The 18,147-nt window shown below is 41.0% G+C and overlaps 1 protein-coding gene across 3 annotated transcripts; it reads right to left on the reverse strand.

Moving 5' to 3' along the window:
- Positions 1 to 1,007: 1,007 nt before the first annotated feature.
- On the reverse strand, positions 1,008 to 17,929 carry PM20D2 (peptidase M20 domain containing 2). 3 transcript variants are annotated; one of them, XR_010830467.1, is made up of 8 exons: positions 17,388 to 17,929; positions 17,165 to 17,313; positions 13,471 to 13,613; positions 10,296 to 10,450; positions 8,051 to 8,186; positions 6,263 to 6,398; positions 3,723 to 3,830; positions 2,893 to 2,911 (listed from the first exon to the last, which is right to left on the reverse strand). XR_010830467.1 is itself a non-coding variant. In XM_066994541.1 (7 exons), exons 1-7 carry the CDS (start codon positions 17,811 to 17,813, stop codon positions 2,709 to 2,711), a joined length of 1,320 nt encoding a protein of 439 aa, XP_066850642.1. In that variant the 5' UTR covers positions 17,814 to 17,922; the 3' UTR covers positions 1,008 to 2,708. The 3 variants fall into 3 exon arrangements, 1 of the variants encoding a protein (XP_066850642.1); XM_066994541.1 differs by lacking the exon at positions 6,263 to 6,398 and having other exon boundaries at positions 1,008 to 2,911; positions 17,388 to 17,922; XR_010830466.1 differs by having other exon boundaries at positions 2,774 to 2,911; positions 3,723 to 6,398; positions 17,388 to 17,928.
- Positions 17,930 to 18,147: the final 218 nt, after the last annotated feature.

An 18,147-nucleotide genomic window follows, 5' to 3' on the forward strand; every position in this document is an offset into this window, starting at 1 on the left:
CTGCTTTAAATTTTGTTACAAGTAAAAGAAAGGTGAAAGTGCCTTCATGGGCTTCAGAAGTTGCTTGGGGTACTTCACCTGTACTGACCTGTTATTTCTGAGCCGTATATTCCTCGGCAAAAGTAATTTCGAAGGGAACTTTGCCTCCCACCTTCTCTCTTAAATCTAAAGCCTTGGTTTACATAAGCACTGCTTGCTGCTGAGGCATGGGTAATAGCACACTTGTATTCAGAAAATAACGACACATCCAAATGGGTCTGTCATTATTTATGGCACCCATATAAAAAAGTAACTTACAGAACTACTTGTTAGTAAAAATTTAGAATAAAATCCAGACAGCCACACAGGTACATGCCTTCAATTTGAAGGATTTACTGTATCTGATTCTTGAAAAAACACTGCCTCCTCTGAACCTGTTTTATTGGATTTGCAATACTTCTGCTGCACCAACCGCTAAATGCCAAACAGTACAAACCTACAGCAGAAATGCTTTTCTTGCCTGTGTGCGAAAGTACAGTATTCTACAGTTCCCAACCTTTCCTACAACCTTTCCCTTTTCTACCCAGTGCTGCGAACCCTCCTGAGGCATGAGCAAGGCCAATAGTGCACTGCAGAGGCCCACAGGCCTCAGGATTCAGCAGATGAAGCCAAGCTAACCTGATCTAGCACTGAGTACCACCTCCCACTTCAACCTGGAGGCTGGGCCAGGTACAGCCTGGGATCATCTGGAGAGCCATCCCAAACAAGTTTCGTATGAATCTAGGAATTTCATTAAGTTTAAAAAGTGGAAACAGCCCAAAGATCATAAAGACTATCATCGTATTTGAAGAGCAGCATTATACCCCTCCAAAAAAAAAAAAAAAGCCATTTGCCAATGGCCAAAATGGAAATGGAAAGCTCAAAAAAATACCTTGCTCTTACAGAATTATACCAAACTAGAGAAAATTAAACATGATATTCAAATGAACTAATGCAGTACCCCAGTATTAATCACAGGACAAGACAAATAGTTACAACTGCATTGTTTTATTGGTATAAATTCATTTTAATCAGTACATCAAACAGTTTTAATTTCAACAACGATTGCAACAAAGTTAGGATGTGCTTTTATTACAGAGATGTTTAACGATCTTGGACATGATGCAACCAACAGCTATCTGGACAGAGAAGTGAGCAGGCAGTACTCACATCAGCTTGCACAACAGTGCTGCACATATTCCTGTCACTGGGATCCCAACCATTCCAACTCAAAAATAGAAAAGTAACAAAGAAACAGAAATGCAGAGGGAATGAACAGTTTAACTAAAGGATCTCTCTTTTGAAATTAGAAAGAGAGTTTAGTAATTAATAAAGTATAAATTCAGATTAGACTTCTAAAGTTTACCATTTAGAGGATCTGTGCTGTTACAAACAATGTTTCTGACATTATTTTGGGTATGTTGACTTCTTGGGGTATAGTTTGCCTTTTTTTTTTTCAGAAGCTTACTATAACAGCTATGTTTAGGAAAATGTTAGCCAGTACGCTGCTTTTCATTCAGCCTGTCCATTATTCTCAGTAATTTGTATCAGATCAAAAACCAGTTTCTCTATTTATTCATATGATCCTTTAATGAGCCAACTAAAAAAACTCCTGACCGGTCTTCATACAGGGAACACCAACTAACTAAGACTTCCTGTTTTAATTTCTCTGGGAAGTAAAAGGATTAAACACGCTAACCACACACCACACAGAAAGGACAACTGGAAAGACTGAACAGATCTGATACTTAGGATACAGGAGCAGTTTTGAGAAGCCAGTTACTGCTCAAGCAATCCTCAGTGCAAGCTTCTCAGAGCTTACTGTAGGAGCTTGCACACAGCAAGTTAAGGTTACCTTAATTAGTACCATGGTACCACACTTGCATCTTTTTAAGAAAAGCACTTCCAGTGGTTTAGCTACATTTATACACTTTCTTTAGATCAGTTAAGCTAGTGCAACACCTTACGCCCTAGACTAGAACTTCAACACATTTAAGCTAGTGTTAAACAAATATATTTAGTTGCTTACTGGTTTTTTTTGGATGACCCCTCCACAATACCTCCCGAAATTTATCAGGAAGGTGGTCAATGCTTTTCGGGACAGTCAACCTTCACAGATCCTGTTCCTATACAAACAGTTCTCTTCCATCAGTAGAAGCCACTATCATCAAAAACAGGCATGCTTCCAAACGTATACCCTTCTCTCCACTGAAACCAGCTCAGGCTTTAAAAGTCTGTCTTGCCCCAAGAAAAGGCCAGACAGAAATGCTTCATAGGTCAGAATCAGCCTGTGATCAGATTGAATAATACTTATTTTAGAAGCTTCCAAGTAAATGCTGTATTTACGTATAAGGAATAATACTATTGCAGAGAAAATCACTTCTAGGGATCTAAAAACCCACTCAGGAATCCCAAAGAGGGATCTAAAATCACTTACAGGGATCCATCATTTATTCAACACTGCAATTGAAAGACAACATATGAGATCTCTCTGAAATTTATCACAACACTGAGTACAGCAAACATTACAGCTACATGGAAGTGCACGTTTTTGAAAGCAGTGATTCTATTTGATTCTCCTAAAGTCCCTAAAGCACAGGAGAAAATCAACATTTCTTCCCTACCCAACCCCTCCTGGGATTCAAATAGTGTCTCCATTAAGTCACCCTTGTTGAGATGTTCAATGAAGCTTAGCGTGATGCACATGCTCCTGTGTCAACACCAGATCCTTTGCCAGGTTCTGCTGGATTTAGTTGCCCCTCTTCTTTTAGCTTCACTTGTCTAAAGTCTTCCCTGACTTGTTCTAAAAGATCTGGCTTGAAAATGACATCGAGTGCTGTCATTGCCAAAGCTTTTGCTGTGCGCAAAGCATAGAACTGAGCATTCTGGGACCCTATGGAAAAAAAGCAAGAGAAATTTCAAGCCACATTACTAATATTAGATGCAAACCACTAGAGCACCACATAAAGCATATTTTATGAAATAAGATCCTGGAGTTTCAATTACAAGAACAGATTCCCAAAAATCTAGCTGCACTAAGCGTGACTATCTTCTGATGCCTCAAAACAATTTTTCACATGCAGGTGCTTAACTTTCGATTACTGAGGTAAACAAAATGGAAAACAGGAAAGCAAATGTTCACACTTCTCTTTTTAGAAAACAGTTTTAAGATGTTATCTTTATTTGCAGAGCACTGTGCTTTAGGAGTAAAAATTGCTACCTTTTGACTCATGTTTAGAAACTCTTCAAAAATATGCTGCCAGGGCTAACACTTCTAATTTCTTTGGAGTAGACAGTATACTGAAGAGAACTCTGACTTTTAGTATAAGGAGTGGATCATCTTTCTCATATACATTTAATCTTAAATACAAAAATAGAAGTTACAGAAATTGTCAGTTGCAGAGCTGCAGAGAAAAGCTAAGTCAATTGTTTCAGGGTCCACATTCAGCTCAGATCTCGTAATGCTCAAGGAAAGCTACTGCACTTCTAGATAGCCCTTTATATGCAGCCACTTTTGTATCTACTTACGCTTTTACACATTTACTGTACAGTAGCTCTGAACACCACAGCAGCATGGGAAAGCTTTAATCTTGGGCAATTCCAAATATCTAGTTTCTAAATACACCACAGTGAAGAGTCAGCAGCCAGACCCCACAACACCTACAGGTTCCAAATGTGAACCTCTATTTCCCACTTCTACTTACCTGCAGCTTCTGTGTACTGCTCAGTATGATTCAATGCATCAGAGCCAATATAAAAATAAGGATGAAGCCCAGGAACTACAAAGGTAACGTTTCCAAAGTCCGTGGAACCTAAAAGCAGCATGAAAATTCTCAGTATGTGCTGAAGAGTTTTAAATGCTGTAGGAAAATGTATAATTGACATAATTTCCATCCCATAATTTTAACTAAATATCCTTTGTCCCAAATACTAAAATGTAAGCATTTCTAATTTTTCATTATCCATACAAAAATTCCCTATCAGAGCCAAGTTTTTCCTAACTAGCCATCTTCAGATGCTGCTCTCCAGCGTGCTTCTTAATCTGTCACTGGACTGCAAGGAAATGGTATCAACATGTCCCTACTCCATTTACTGTTAAATTTTCATCAAGCACCTCCTGATAGTAAGGTGTAATTCAGAAAAGATGAAAGCTCCAAGCCTTGGAGTTTGGCGCAGTCCAGCTATTTCACACCCTGGTACAGCCCCTAGAACCAGGCCCAACAGCTACCCCTTTCACCAGTATGCAAATGTTCCGCATGAGGTAGAGACTCTGAAGAACAAAATCTTTAAACAAAAACAGACTGAGGACAACTGTTTTCTGGTGTGTTTTGATTGTTCTCAGTTATGGAAACATTGACAGCACAAGCACTCTTGAAAAAACAAGATCAGATCTGAACTCCAAACAAGACACGAGTGTTTTGTAAATGTAGAGAAATCTTGACAGCAACACTGCAGATTTTAATTATTCTTTCATACCTGACAAGCACTATCAGTAGGACAGTAACTATCCAAAAGTACTGCGCTATCCACTTAAAGATGCCATCCAGAAGTGATAGATCCCTCATAGTAAGTCATCCAAGAGTCCACAACGATGTCCTGAGTGTTTTTGTGTTACTTTAAAGCCAAACAGGTAATCCACTCAGTATTTAAAGTCAAGTTCTCCCCTACTGTTAGGAAGATGTTTAGAAGCTGGAGAAATCGACACACCAGTTATTGTGAAATTCAGGTACCACAGAAAGCGTAACACGACCTTGTTTCATATGGGGGTAAAAAGGGATGACCAACTAACAGATCACAATTAACTTTTTTCAGGTCAATCAGAATGTTTTTTTTTTCTTTAGAGATAGCATATGAAAGGACTCTTCCAAAGATTTAAGATTATTTACAACATATCAGGTAGTATCCATATCATGACATCCTTGTAAAATGGTAGAAAAAATATCACTTATGCCTTAAGACTTAGCAATTAATTGGTTGCAGAGTACAGATTTTACATGGAAACATATGGTTATTCAAAGTGAGTCCACAGAGACTACATTCTGTGATCAAAAAGGATAATACTAGCTTACTATTTTCTCTGCCTGCGCACAAATGGAAGCAGAAATGCTTTTCCAAAATACATTTTCCCGTAAATTCAATATGGATTTGAAGAGAATTCAACTCTTAGAACAGCAAGAAGTAAATTTTCAGGAGTCTGTACTATTCATACACTCTTTGGTCAATCAGGTAAGACAAACCCGAAGTCTACGAGTTCTGCCTACTCCAGACTAAACCAAGAGTTGCTGACTTGCCCTAATACACACAGTGCTGGAAAAACTATGCTGGCTTTTTCCCCTGCTCTCACCCAGCAAATGAAGCACTCTAAGTTTCCAAGAACTGGGATGCACTGATCATCTAATTCACCTGCAACTGTGTCCATCTCCAACCTTCTACCAGTTCTAAGTTATTTTTGCTGAATGTAAGTTATTTAAAACAGGCATTGATGGTTTAAAAGATAAGAGTTTGCCAAGTCAAAATTCAGATGGTTTTTAATAAAATTGTGACAGTCAATTCTTCCTCTCTATCAGAAAACTGTTAATCCCTTAGTAACAACCTATCAGCATGTCCCGATAGTTTCCATACAAACATCCAGAACTGTATACTTGCTAGAGATCTACAGATCAGATTTCCATCTGGAAGCATGAATAATAGCACAGTTATCAATACGATATACAGACTCATGCACTATCTTCAACAGAAAGGTACAGGGGACTCCAGCCTCTCAAAAAAATATCCTGAAGCAGATGCTGAAGCCTATTCAGGTCACTGAGCACATAATGGAAGCCAGTTATTACCACAACCATGAGAGGAGGTGAAAATGCATCTGATTCCAGGAAGCCTTTATATTCAGCCCCAGACTTCAAAAGCGTATTTTCAAAACATACTGGCACCTTATCAACTATGTCAAACCTGTCCACAGGACGCCAGCAAAACCTCTGAACACTAAAAATATCAAAGTTACCACAAGTGTGGGTGCCTCAACTAAGGCTAGGCCATCTGCTTTGGGAGGTCATCAATACCCTGAAGCAGAGCTATCTACCAGCACGAAGAACAGCTCGTGGCACCTTCTCAAAGCTACCTCATTCCGCCACACCATTCTAGTTGCGTGCAAAATGAGAGGAGCGTGCCACAAGGCACACACGAGGCAGTGTGATTTGATAGACTAAAGGAATTCTTCACAATGCTTAGCTGCCTAGAGCGATACCTGTAAGCAGACCGATACTAATACCCATGTAGAGGTGGCAGCGAGTACGCTCATCTGTTAACGACTTTTCTGCTGCACAGACATGGAGAAGCAACTGAGCTATCTTCCTTCCCTTTCAACAGAAGAAACTGATATCCTAAAAGAAAACATCGAAAACCATATGAAAACTAAACAGAAATAGAGGTCTTGAAAAATATGAGACAAAACACTCAACCCTCCCCCAAACAGGGTTGCAGCACACGAAATTCCACTTCTGTCTCTGGAGACTGCGCTTTATTACTCCTGACCCCCCCACCACAAGAATTCACAGGAGAAGCTGTAGAAAGAAAAGTCAGTAAAGGCCCACAGCAGCATGCAATAAAAATTTAATTTCTCAAGTATATTTTAACATTTGACAGGCAATTTAAGGACAGGACAGACATACAAGGAGCTTCAGTTTAAGCAAGTTAATGTTTAATATTTAATCCACCAAGTAACTTACCTAGGAAAGCACTATTAAAAGTAGGTGTTTTTGCCAAGTTCACTGAAAGGATCCCCAGTATTCATATTCAGGATCTCCTGAACCCTTAGTACAATGCTTTGAGGGAAGCAACCAAAAGAGCTCCAGAAAATTTCACTACAGTAAACGTTCTAAGTAAGGTCCCTCACATTAGCCCCGTTCTTAGGTTAAATGAGCAAAGTAGTAAAGCTTAACTGTACCACACTGAAGGAAGAAAAAACTGCTTTTAATTATAATCTGATTTTAAACGCACGCAAAAATAATTGGAGAAAATATTATCCTAATTTGGAAGTGAAGTAGCAAATAGAGGAAAACCAACCAAAATAACACTAGATATGTTGTGGCCCCCCTCCAAAAAGTTAGGGGAACTGTCTCCAAACACAGAGATTTCAACTGCCCAAAGATTATGTGCATTTAATATAGAAGATACTAATAACACAATTAAACTAATAAGAACAACTATTTTTACTGAGCATCACTGTTCCCTTCTAACCAAAGAGAAAGACATTTAACATGAGTAGCCTATAAATGTTTATATATAAAGTTATGAACAGTAGTAAAAGCCATAAAAGTCTTATAAGTGCTGCTGATACTTAAAAGAGCTCCTGTAAGAAGATTCAAGGAAGGAAAAAAGGTAACGAGAAACCCACCTAGGCATTCAAGAACTCACCCTCCTATTACTATAGGTCTGAGAGACCAAGAAAATGAAATAGTTTGAAGCACGGTCAAGACCCAGAAGTGAGCACCTACTCGAATCACAACCTTTTGAAAACCAATGTGCTCAATTTGTGAACTAAAATTAGAAGCATAGAATTATCTGTTAATGGAAAGAGGTTTTGATTAGTTACTGAGATACTTACACTTCCACTTAAAAATCTCCTCAAAAATTAAAAAATTTAGTTAGATGGTAGTAAATTTGTTTATATGTAAGCTTGGACAATATTATTAAACAAGGTTTCTTAAAACTCAATCTTACCTGCACTCATAACATAAAGCAGGACTCTGTATGACAAGCCTCAATTCATTCCAAGTCTTAGTGTTTCTCACTTGAAATATTTTCAAAAATATCAGAACATGATTACTGCTTCTCATGTGCTGGGGCTACTTCTGAGCTTCTAGAGCACACAAACACAGGCCAGAGGTATGATCCTCTTACGCTGCTTTAGTTTTTTTAATTTAACCTTTTCTTCTGACCTGCTTTGTTTAACCTAACTCTAACCCATCATTTCATACACTTGGAAGTTGATCAATCTAACCTTAAGTCACAATAAAAAAACAGATTGAGTTACCTGACAAACCGTTCAAAATAGAGTCTTCTGATATAAACTCTATTCCAAGCTTCTTTCCATTCTCCTTGTAAACCTTCTCCAGGCTCTTATTTGGAAGCACATTGTAGTAATCATTCTCACCACCTTTTATTTCCACCTAGTCAAAAGAAACAGGGGATTAGACATTTTTCTCCAACCTAAGCCAGTTTAATGTAAACAAGGACTGGAAAAGTTAAGCACATGTCCCTATTTCAGGCCCATATCAAAATGGACGTAAGTGCAAAGTTCCTTTCAGCAATGTAACATTCAGCCAAACATTAGCCTTGATGAAAACAGCTTGTTTTCTGTCAAGCTTGCACTAGACAGCCAAGTTCCAGAAGCACAGACTTCATGGACTGCATCTCCACAAACAGCAAACAAAAATGACCTGCAATAGCTTCTAATGATTTCCACTGCAGGTACTATTAAGTCAGGTCAAAAGCAATTCAGTCGTCCACCAAATTCTGTTTTACTGTTTTTATATTTAGATCAGTTCCAATAATCACAGCCCTTTTGTTTATGAAGCAGTCCATGGGACCAGGTGGGTGCATCCAAGGGTGCTCAGTGAGAAGGGAGCAGCACTGCAATCAAGGAGCTATCATTTCCAAAATGTCACTGAAGTAGAGGGATGTTCCAGATGACTGAAAGAGCTGAAAGTGACATTTATATTGAAGGGCAGGGAGGACCTTGGAAATTACTGGCTGGTAAGACCATCCTGTCCTCACGTTCCTGGAGAGATTACAAAGCAAATCCTCCCTACGTCCAATACCCAGGCACAAGAACCACGAGGCAGTTGTAACATCCAGCATAGATTTACTGAAAAGAAGATGGGGCATAACCACGCTTAGCTTTTTATGACTATGTCTGGCATGGTAGACATGGAACACTGAGATTTAAAGGGTTATGAGCAGTGGCACAAAAATCCAAATTATTACAGGCTTCTTGCAGTGAATATTGGTGTCATTACTGTTTTAGTGTTTATTACTGTTACAGACAACAAGTAACAGCGCACTCAGCAAGTTTGCCAACTATACCAAGCCAGTGGGGAACAGGTGAAAAGCTGGAGGGTAGAGGCAACAGACGATAAGTTGAAGGGTTAACTATATACTATTCAGAAGGATGTCAACAGGCCAAAAAATAAAAACAGGCTGACAGAAACCTCAAGAACTTCAACAAACTGAAGTATGATGCCCTACACATCTAGGAGAAAAGCATCCCATGCAGCAGTACTGGCCAGGAGCCAACTAGCTGGGAAACACAGTAGGTTGAACAGGGTGCAGTAGTGTTCCTGTGAGGTAACAGGACCGAACGCAAACTGAGCTGTATTAGTAACACCAACCAGCAGGGTGAGGAAAAAAATTCTTCCCTTCTCTGACTCTTGTAAGATCAGATCTGGTGTACTCTGCTCGGTTTCGTGCTCCTTGTCTCAAGACTGCAGCAAGTCTAGGGGATGGCCACCAAGATAGCTAGGGTGTTGGACACCATGACAGACAAGGAAAGGCTGAAAGAGTTGGGTTTGTTGAGCTTTCAGAAAAGGTGGTTAAGGGGAGATCCTACTGCTGTCTACAGCTACCAGATGGGGAAAGTACAGAGGAGGCAGAACCAGACTTTTTATAGATGCCCAGTGATACAATGAGAAGAAAGAGGAAATTCTTATGGAAAGAACAGAATCACAGAACAGTTAAGGCTGGAGGGTCCCTCTGGAGGTCATCTTGTCCACCCCCTCCCCACTGAAGAAGGGCAGCCTAGAGCTGGTTGCCCAGGACCACGTCCAGAATACTACTTTTTATCCTGAATACAGAGACTACACAATCTCTGAGAAACCCACTCAAGCACTCAGTCATCACAATATAAACATCAGGAAAATCTTGTTTACCATGAGCTGGACAGAACACTAACAGGCTGCCTAGTGAGCTTGTGGAATATCATGACTGGAGGTGGTCACAACTCCCCGTGGCCCTGAGCAGTGTGGTCCAACTGGCTGGGCTCTGAAAAGGGAGTTAAGACCAGATGTCCTCTGGTGGTCTCTCTCAGCCTACATGATTCTGTTGCATCCTATTTGTAAGCCAAAGCTTTCTTTCAGGACACAAAGCAACTGAGTAGCACACAGTATCACAGACATTTACATTTTTTTCAGCCAAACACCATGCAGAAAAATGCTGGGCCTGAAGAAGGAATATCTTATCTCCGGTGTAACAGAAACACAGGACCATGAATACATACTTACTCTGCATCCTGTGGCCAGTGCTGCAGCTTTGAAGCAGTTCTCAACCTTCTCTGTCAGAACAGAAAGATCTTTCATTGATGGGGCACGCAAGTAAAACTCCAGCTCAGTGTAAGAAGGAATAATGTTAGGTTTCACACCACCATTTTTTATTATGCCTGCAGAAAGAGAAAAGCCATGTTAACAGTGTTAAACCCAACTGCTTGATCTTCATCCCTGTCATGAAACTCTTCAGTTGAACTAAATACAGATAGAACCAAAACATCAGCTAAGCATGAAATACAAAATGCCAAAAATACAGCGCATGGACAAAATTTCATCACCACATCGGATTAAGTGGGATGCGTACATGCTTTCCAGTGTGATTTCATCCTATTCCTTGGTTAGACATCTGTTACGAGCCTAAAGACAAACCAAACTAGCATTTATAATTAATCCCCTGGAATCCGATGCATCACAGTTGTAAAGTAATCTGGCTGTCATCAACAAAAAAAGCTGTTATAAAGGCTACCTTGGATTCCATCTTTTAAAGGCTTCCACATCTAGGCTATTTCCAACTTCTTTTGCCAGCCTGGACAGAAATTTTAATAAGCTACATTTGTCTGCAATGCTGGAGTAATGCGTCTACTCCAGGGGACAAAGTACATTAGATTCCTCACACCAATTCTTTGGAATATTGCAGCGTATACTATATGTACAATTTTATTCAAGGGTGAAGTGCTCCCTCAAGGAAACACGGCAACTACATAGTTTTCAATTATGGCCTCAGAGGCGTTATCATAAAATACCATAGCATTTAGCTATTTCAACAATAAAAAGTTGCAGACCTCAGTATCACATTAGATTTTAATGCAGTAACAGCTAGTTGCTTTCAAAAGGCTGCCTTTGTTCCTAGGTCTCCTACCCTCAATTTATATATGTCAAATATAACCGGTTTTCTCTAGAACCTGAGAAACTATCTTATCTGCTTTAAATGGAAATACTGCACAAAATTACTGATGGGTAATTTTGATGTGTGTCACTGAAGCCTGGAAAGACAGCGCTATCAGAATGCAAATGGGCAACTAATATTTACCTTTGGTACAGAAAGTCTATAAAAGTCTATAAAGACTAGGAACTCCCACCCCTTCAAGTGAAGCTTTATTGTCTTGAATACAAAATAAACAGAGCACTGAATCAAACACCACTCAGTACTGGTCCGTAAAAGGAACAGCTCAGGTGAGATGGACAGACATCACAAGAAGGGAACCAGCAAGGCAGCAAATAAGCAATCACACGAAACTACGTGACATGACATTTGCTCAAAACAAGTTGCTTAATGAGCAAACAGCTTCCCCGTCTTCAATGCACTTGTGAACAGAACCGGACGGAGTCTAACAGCATGCAGTTTCTTAAATATAGATATGCAATACTGATTGGAGAGATCTTAAGAAGTAGGCTGTCTTACAGATGGAATCCGGCTCCTACCTGGAACTTCTTTTTTGCAACCTGTTTAATGCTGCTTGAAAGGAAAAAAATCTCAATTCCTGTTTTCAAGGGGCAACATTTACTTGGAAGTGGAAAAGAGATAAACCTATCAAATATTAGACAAACTCACAATAACATTGTTCATTTACATTAACCACTGCTCAGAGATTCTAGACGTGAAATAATGGAAACTATTCCAGTGCTTGTTAGTGGGTTAAGACGAAGATTTTTAGGAGCACTTAAGACAACTAGTGATGTTACTGAAGCCTGCAACACGAGACCTCCAACACTGCTGTAAGTGAAGCGTTCCTAAAATTAAACACCATTCTCATTGCTTGTATCTTTCCAGAAGCATTTTAAATATTTCCAGTTTGAAAATCAAGTTTATGGCAGCAGTTGTATCAACACAGCAATTTAAGTTTCACTGTAGTTCAGGAAGTGCTACCCCTAACACGGTTTGTTTATATAGTTTTTGCCTATATTACCCATGTGGCCTTTAGAAACTGAGAAGAATCTGCCATTTTAGGCTCAAATCCGATAGACTTGGACACCTTCAACTCCAATCTTAAACCTGCAACATGAGTTTCATACACCCAAGCCTGTAATTGTATGCCTTGTCTCCCACAGAGCAATAGGACAGAGCTAAGGCTGTGCCCTCTGTAGGAAGTTCATTTGGGCAAGCTGCACAGCAGAACTGCAAGGATATATTCATCTACAGTGAGAAGGATTTGGGCTCCCTGATTCCATTTTGATATCCTGGAGAGAAATATGCACAAGTATTACATGGCACAAGCAACCAAGACACAATGATCATTAGCTCAGGACTCCTAGAAGTGTCATAGTTCATAGCGAAATTTCCAAATAAACAGTTCTACATTCTCAAATCTTTTTAGAAATGGCCGTATTTCTTAATTTAATAATTTCTTAATTTAACAACTTTGAAAAAGCTGTGTTGGGTGCAGCAAGGGAAATCTGTGTCTACAGCTAATGGGCAGCTTCCACCTAAACTTCTGCAACTTTCTCACCATGCAAAAAGAAATGCAAGGTATTCAAGGTAAGTTAAGCTTAATGGTTAACATATCTTACTACAGGAGGAACACACATTTCTACCTGAAGCTCTACTAGGTATTAAATAATAGAATCCAGTGCACATCTGACTGACCCACTATTCACAACTATAGACTCCTGCCATTACTTGTTTTTAGCACTTCAGCAAATAAATTTCAGTCACAGGACCGCTATACCTTTACATAAATGTCAACATAAATTACTTCTAATTAATGGAATGCCTACTAGAAAAATGGTGCAGAAAGTAATCATTTTTTAGAAGCATTTAATCTTATGCCTGTGCAAAAAGGCATACGTTGGCTTTAAGGAATTCAAAGCCCTGTAACAAAAACTTCGCTGTTTCGTTCTGAACGGCAACATCAGGTGCAAAGACTTAAGATTTGTCTAGTATCTACTTACATACCAGTGTCTGCTTTTGAAGCTGACCCGTAAGTCCATTTCCAGCAGTTATTTCTGACACCAACGTGATTGTAAAAATTACAGACAAACTACTTAAATTAAATAGTGCAATTTCATAATATTTGAGGTGACACTAGTAATTTAATGCAATAATGCAGTATTTTAAATTGTGGGATTTCATAAGTTAGTATTTGAACAGCCTAAGGTCTTACGTGCTGGACGTCAGATTTAATGAAGGTCTCACCATGAACTCTCCAGGTTGGTTTCATTTGCTGTCTTAAAACAGACAGATTGTTGTATGCAAGAACAGCAGCATCTAATGCATTAACTCCTTCCCAAGGATAAGCAGCAGCATGAGAAGCTTTTCCATAGTATTTCACAGTCACGCTAGGAAATAAAAGGCATTGCTTACTTGCTATTCATTTACTTAAAAACCCTCTAAAATACAAAGTTCCTTTTGTTCACACAATCTTACTTAACTTATGTGCAGCAGAACACCAAACAATTTACCTAGCACTACACTGTTGCAAAGCTAAGCTGTATTTGAGTGCAGGATGGTCCTGAAATATTTCTAGAAAACCAGTGGAATGAGACAACAAAGAACTAACTGGGCGAAAGAGTTCCCATAATGTACAGCCTTTTCCATGGATTGAAGGCTTCAGATACTAATTAAATGTCTCTACTTTTCCATATCTGCCTGCCTATTCTGAGACAAAGCTACTAATATTCTTCTCAGAGGATAATAAACTTTTCTCCGATTCAAAATTAGAAGTTGATTGTCCTAATTCTTGCCAAACTTTTAGATGTGTGCTGCATAAGACAGCAAAAGCACATTAGTAAGATCACATATAACCCATGTCTAAAAAAAAGTTTTAAGTGTAGTAGAAGTACAACCTAGCATATAAAATATACATTACCATGCTACCTCAAAGATGTTCTTTCCCTGCACACCTCAAGAAATGCTGGTAGAAATAAATGCTTGCAAAGATAGAGAAATCTAGTGCAGAAGCTGTAAAACTCAAAATACTGTACCTACACATATCCAGTAAGATGAAGCCAAGCATGAATTCTTATGAGTGTCACTTCGTAGGCTTACAAAGTAATTTATTTGGTGTTTTGAATTACATGCAAACTCATTACAAGAGGCAACTACTAAATACTTATATCTATCTAAAGTATTACCATTTATCAAGTGCAAATACTAGTTTTTAATCAATCCTAAAGATTTTAACTTAACAGGTTTGATCTCAAAACCAAGTCCTGTACATATAACGCTCCATCCTCAGGACCTCAGTCTCCTCCAAGACACACCACTTGGCTCTCACCCAGCCAGGCACAGCCCAGCTGGGCTGTCCCCGCCTCGCACAGACACCAACTTAGCCACTTGCTTATCCCGAACTGACCCCTCATGTCCCGAGCCGTGCCACAGCTGTAAGTCCGTAGCTGTACTGAAATACTGGAGAGCAAAGAGGGACACAATGGAGTCCACACTTGCAGCAGAAAAACTCTCCCTCAGAGATTACTGTCTGCAATCCAAATTAAGGTTTTGTAATGTCCCTTTCCTTCCTCCCTTGTCCTCCAAGGGAATCTGTTGAGTTTTAATTACAATTATCATATATGTAATCAAGAAAACTTGTCCATTAACACCCCAAGCATTAGATTGTGGTCCCTCAAATCAACTTGCAAAGAAGGCAGGACAGATCCCTGGCTATTCTCCAAAAAAATGGAGAGGAGACAAAGCAGAAAGTCATGTTGCAATCGTTTTTGTCCACAAGAAACATGGGCTGCTTAACAAAAATTGTTCTTTCAACATTCATTTTCTTGTAGCCTCTATTGCTACGTAAGTGTCATGTTCAGAATAAAAACACATTTTGGTGAATAATACAACCCTGAACAAATTCATGAACATCAGCAGAACAACATGGATCCTGTTTGACCAACAAAAAAAGTAGGCTGATTAGGTGAAGAGTGACTAAGAATTGGCAAATTATGGTACATATGCACAACAGTTATCCCAATATGTTATTTTGGGTTCAGGCACGAGATGCCAAATTCAGAGTTTGCAGATACAGTAAAACAAATAACACAGTGATCAGTAATCCTTAAATTCCTTGGGAACTGAAAGACCAAATGCAATGCATGAAAACAGTCTTTGTACCTCTGGAATCTCATTATTATATAAATCATGGCATAAGCTGAGTATTTCAAGCTTTTGGAGGTAGCAAGCTCTTTCACTCAGTGCTTCAATTCCATGCCTCCTCCATATTCAAGGTTTAAAGGCTATCTACAACTTGTATCCAGCAGTAGACTATCACCTCTGAAGGGAGATCCCTAAATCTTACTGTATAAATCAAAAAAGGCCACTACAAGAGATAAAATGAACACAAAGACAAACATATCCATGAAGACTGTAGTTTGACGATTATAGTGTTAAGAGACAGCAACCAAAAGCCAAGCAAAATCTCAAAAGGACACTGCAATAAGTAGTTAAGATTCTTTATATGAACAATGAAGGCAAATAAGAGAGGGCTAACTATGGAAAGAAGACTAGTTCTTGTCAACTTTTTGACAATTTTTACCATAAAACTGTCAATTTTTATCATAAAACTAAGCAGTAACTGAGGTAAATTATTCACCAGGAAGAACACTGGCAAAATTAAAATGACCAATAACATCAAGCACGTAGGCATCTGGAAGGTCACGCGTTTCATTACAGAACCCAATGCAATACTTGTAAAAAACACACAACACAAAAACTCCTTTGCACTGGAGGGAAGTTACTAGTGGAGTCCCTGCAGGTTCGGTCCTTTGGATCGAGCATCACTAGTAACTGTGGAATAAAGTGTACTAACAAAAACTGCTGGCAAGACTACTGCTGGGACCCTATGAAAACAGAAGAGGTTTAAAATACCGGAAGAACGGCATGACCCTGCAGACCAACATAGCAAGAACAGAATTAAACTCAAAAATACTTTAGAAATCATGCAGTTCCAGACTAAGCATTTCTTTGCAAATTGCTTGCTTGAAAATGACTTAAGAGGAAAGTTCATTAGCTGTCTATGGAATAAGGCACTAGTCTGCTGAAAGTCAAATCCCTCTAAGGTGCATTTCTGCTGAGATTTCCAGGAAACGAGAGACTGTGGCTCCAGCATTAGCTCAGTAAGGTCTAACTGAATTCCCCTGGCAGAACTGTGAACAATTCTGGTTAGGAACATCCAGCAAGCAGCACTTCAAGACAAGTCTCCCTGAATACAAATGAAGAACGAGCACAGAATAAACACTAGAGCTAATGAAAAGATGGCAAGGCCATGTCCCCATAGAGCTATCTGACAAAAAAAAGTGGAGTGAGGGTAAGGCTGCTGCCTACACATACACTGGGGGTACACATGAGGTAATGCCAGGAAATAATTTGGGCAAAGACAAAGCTGATGTTAGAGTTAAAAGATACAGAATGGCCATAATTAAATTTAGGCTGAAAATTAATCAGGACCCAAAAAGCAGTCAGGCTTTGCTGGTTAGCTGTTTCCAAAAGTGAGAAAAAACAAACACTTCCACGGCTGACTAAAATAAAACATACAGAGAACTACATGCCCTGATATCCAGGAAAGCAAGAAACTACAATCAATGAGATGTCCCAATTATCACATGCATGTATAAGAAATGCCCAGAAATATCGGAAGAGAAAACAGATTTGGGGGACACAAGATTATCCCTGAGCAGCCAACTATCTGAATGCCATGCTGAACGCTGCACTTTGCACTGCTCAGTGTCCAGAACAGGGTCATGGCTCCTCAGCTGACTGCAAATACCTTGTCTGGAGGGCACCTGTGAGGTCCCCTGCCTACGTACAGCCTCTTCCAAGCAGCAACCCTGTTCGGGGACAGGAACCAAAGACAACACAGCAAGACAACCCTTTCCACGTGAACCCGCTCACTCACTCGTGCTCAGCCACATCAGGCAGATATGCAGCATTTTCCTGCGAGGGGTGCGCCATAAACACCACATCCAGGTCATCAAACGCCCCAGCGTTTATCAGGTCTATTTTGCCACCTCCTTGCTCCTCCGCAGGCGTCCCCAGCACGGCGATCTGCAGCAGAAACACACAGAGTCAGGGTCGGCACAGCCCGGGCACGAAGCCTCGGCCCTCGGGAGGGCTCTCACCTGCACGGCGACGGGAGCAGGCTGCGGCAGGCTCTCCAGGGCGGCCTTGAGCCCCAGCGCGGCGGCAGCCCCCACCTCGGCGATGAGGTTGTGCCCGCAGGCGTGCCCGATGCCGGGCAGCGCGTCGTACTCGCAGAGGAAGGCGAGGCGGAGCGGGGCGCGGGGCCCCCGCGGCCCGGCGGTGCCCCACTCGGCGCGGAAGGCCGTGCCCAGCTTGTAGCGGGGCCGCACGGCCCAGGCGGCGCCCGGCAGCTCCCCGCTGGCGAAGAAGCCGGTGAGGGCGTCGTGAGCGTGGTGCTCCTCGTAGGCCAGCTCCGGCCGGCTCCAGATGCTGCGGCTCAGGGCGCCCAGCCGCGCCGCGTTCAGCTCCACGCCCTCGCACGCCCGCTGCTTCAGCTCCTCCAGCAACGCCTCCTGCGGCCTCATCGGGCTCCGACGGCTCCTGACGGCTCCTAACGGTTCCTAACGGCTGCCAACGGCTCCTAACGGCCCCCAACTGTCACGCCACGCGCACCTGCCGAGCAGACGCTGCGCCGCCCGCCGCTGCCCCGCCTTTTATGGGCTCTGCCGTGCCGCAAGGGGCGCTGGGAAATGTAGTTCTCTCTGGGGCTCGGGGGCCGCCGGCCATTACGGGCGTCCGAGGCGTGCCTGGAGCTTTGCTGCTGTCTCTCAGACTTTTTGTCTCTCATCATCATATTTGTCCCTCAGACAGTTCCTTTATTTCACAGTCCCAGAATGGCCGAGGTTGGCCATCTGCCCC

This window comes from Anser cygnoides, chromosome 3, assembly GCF_040182565.1.
Source record: "Anser cygnoides isolate HZ-2024a breed goose chromosome 3, Taihu_goose_T2T_genome, whole genome shotgun sequence".
Taxonomy (NCBI): Eukaryota; Metazoa; Chordata; class Aves; order Anseriformes; family Anatidae; genus Anser; species Anser cygnoides.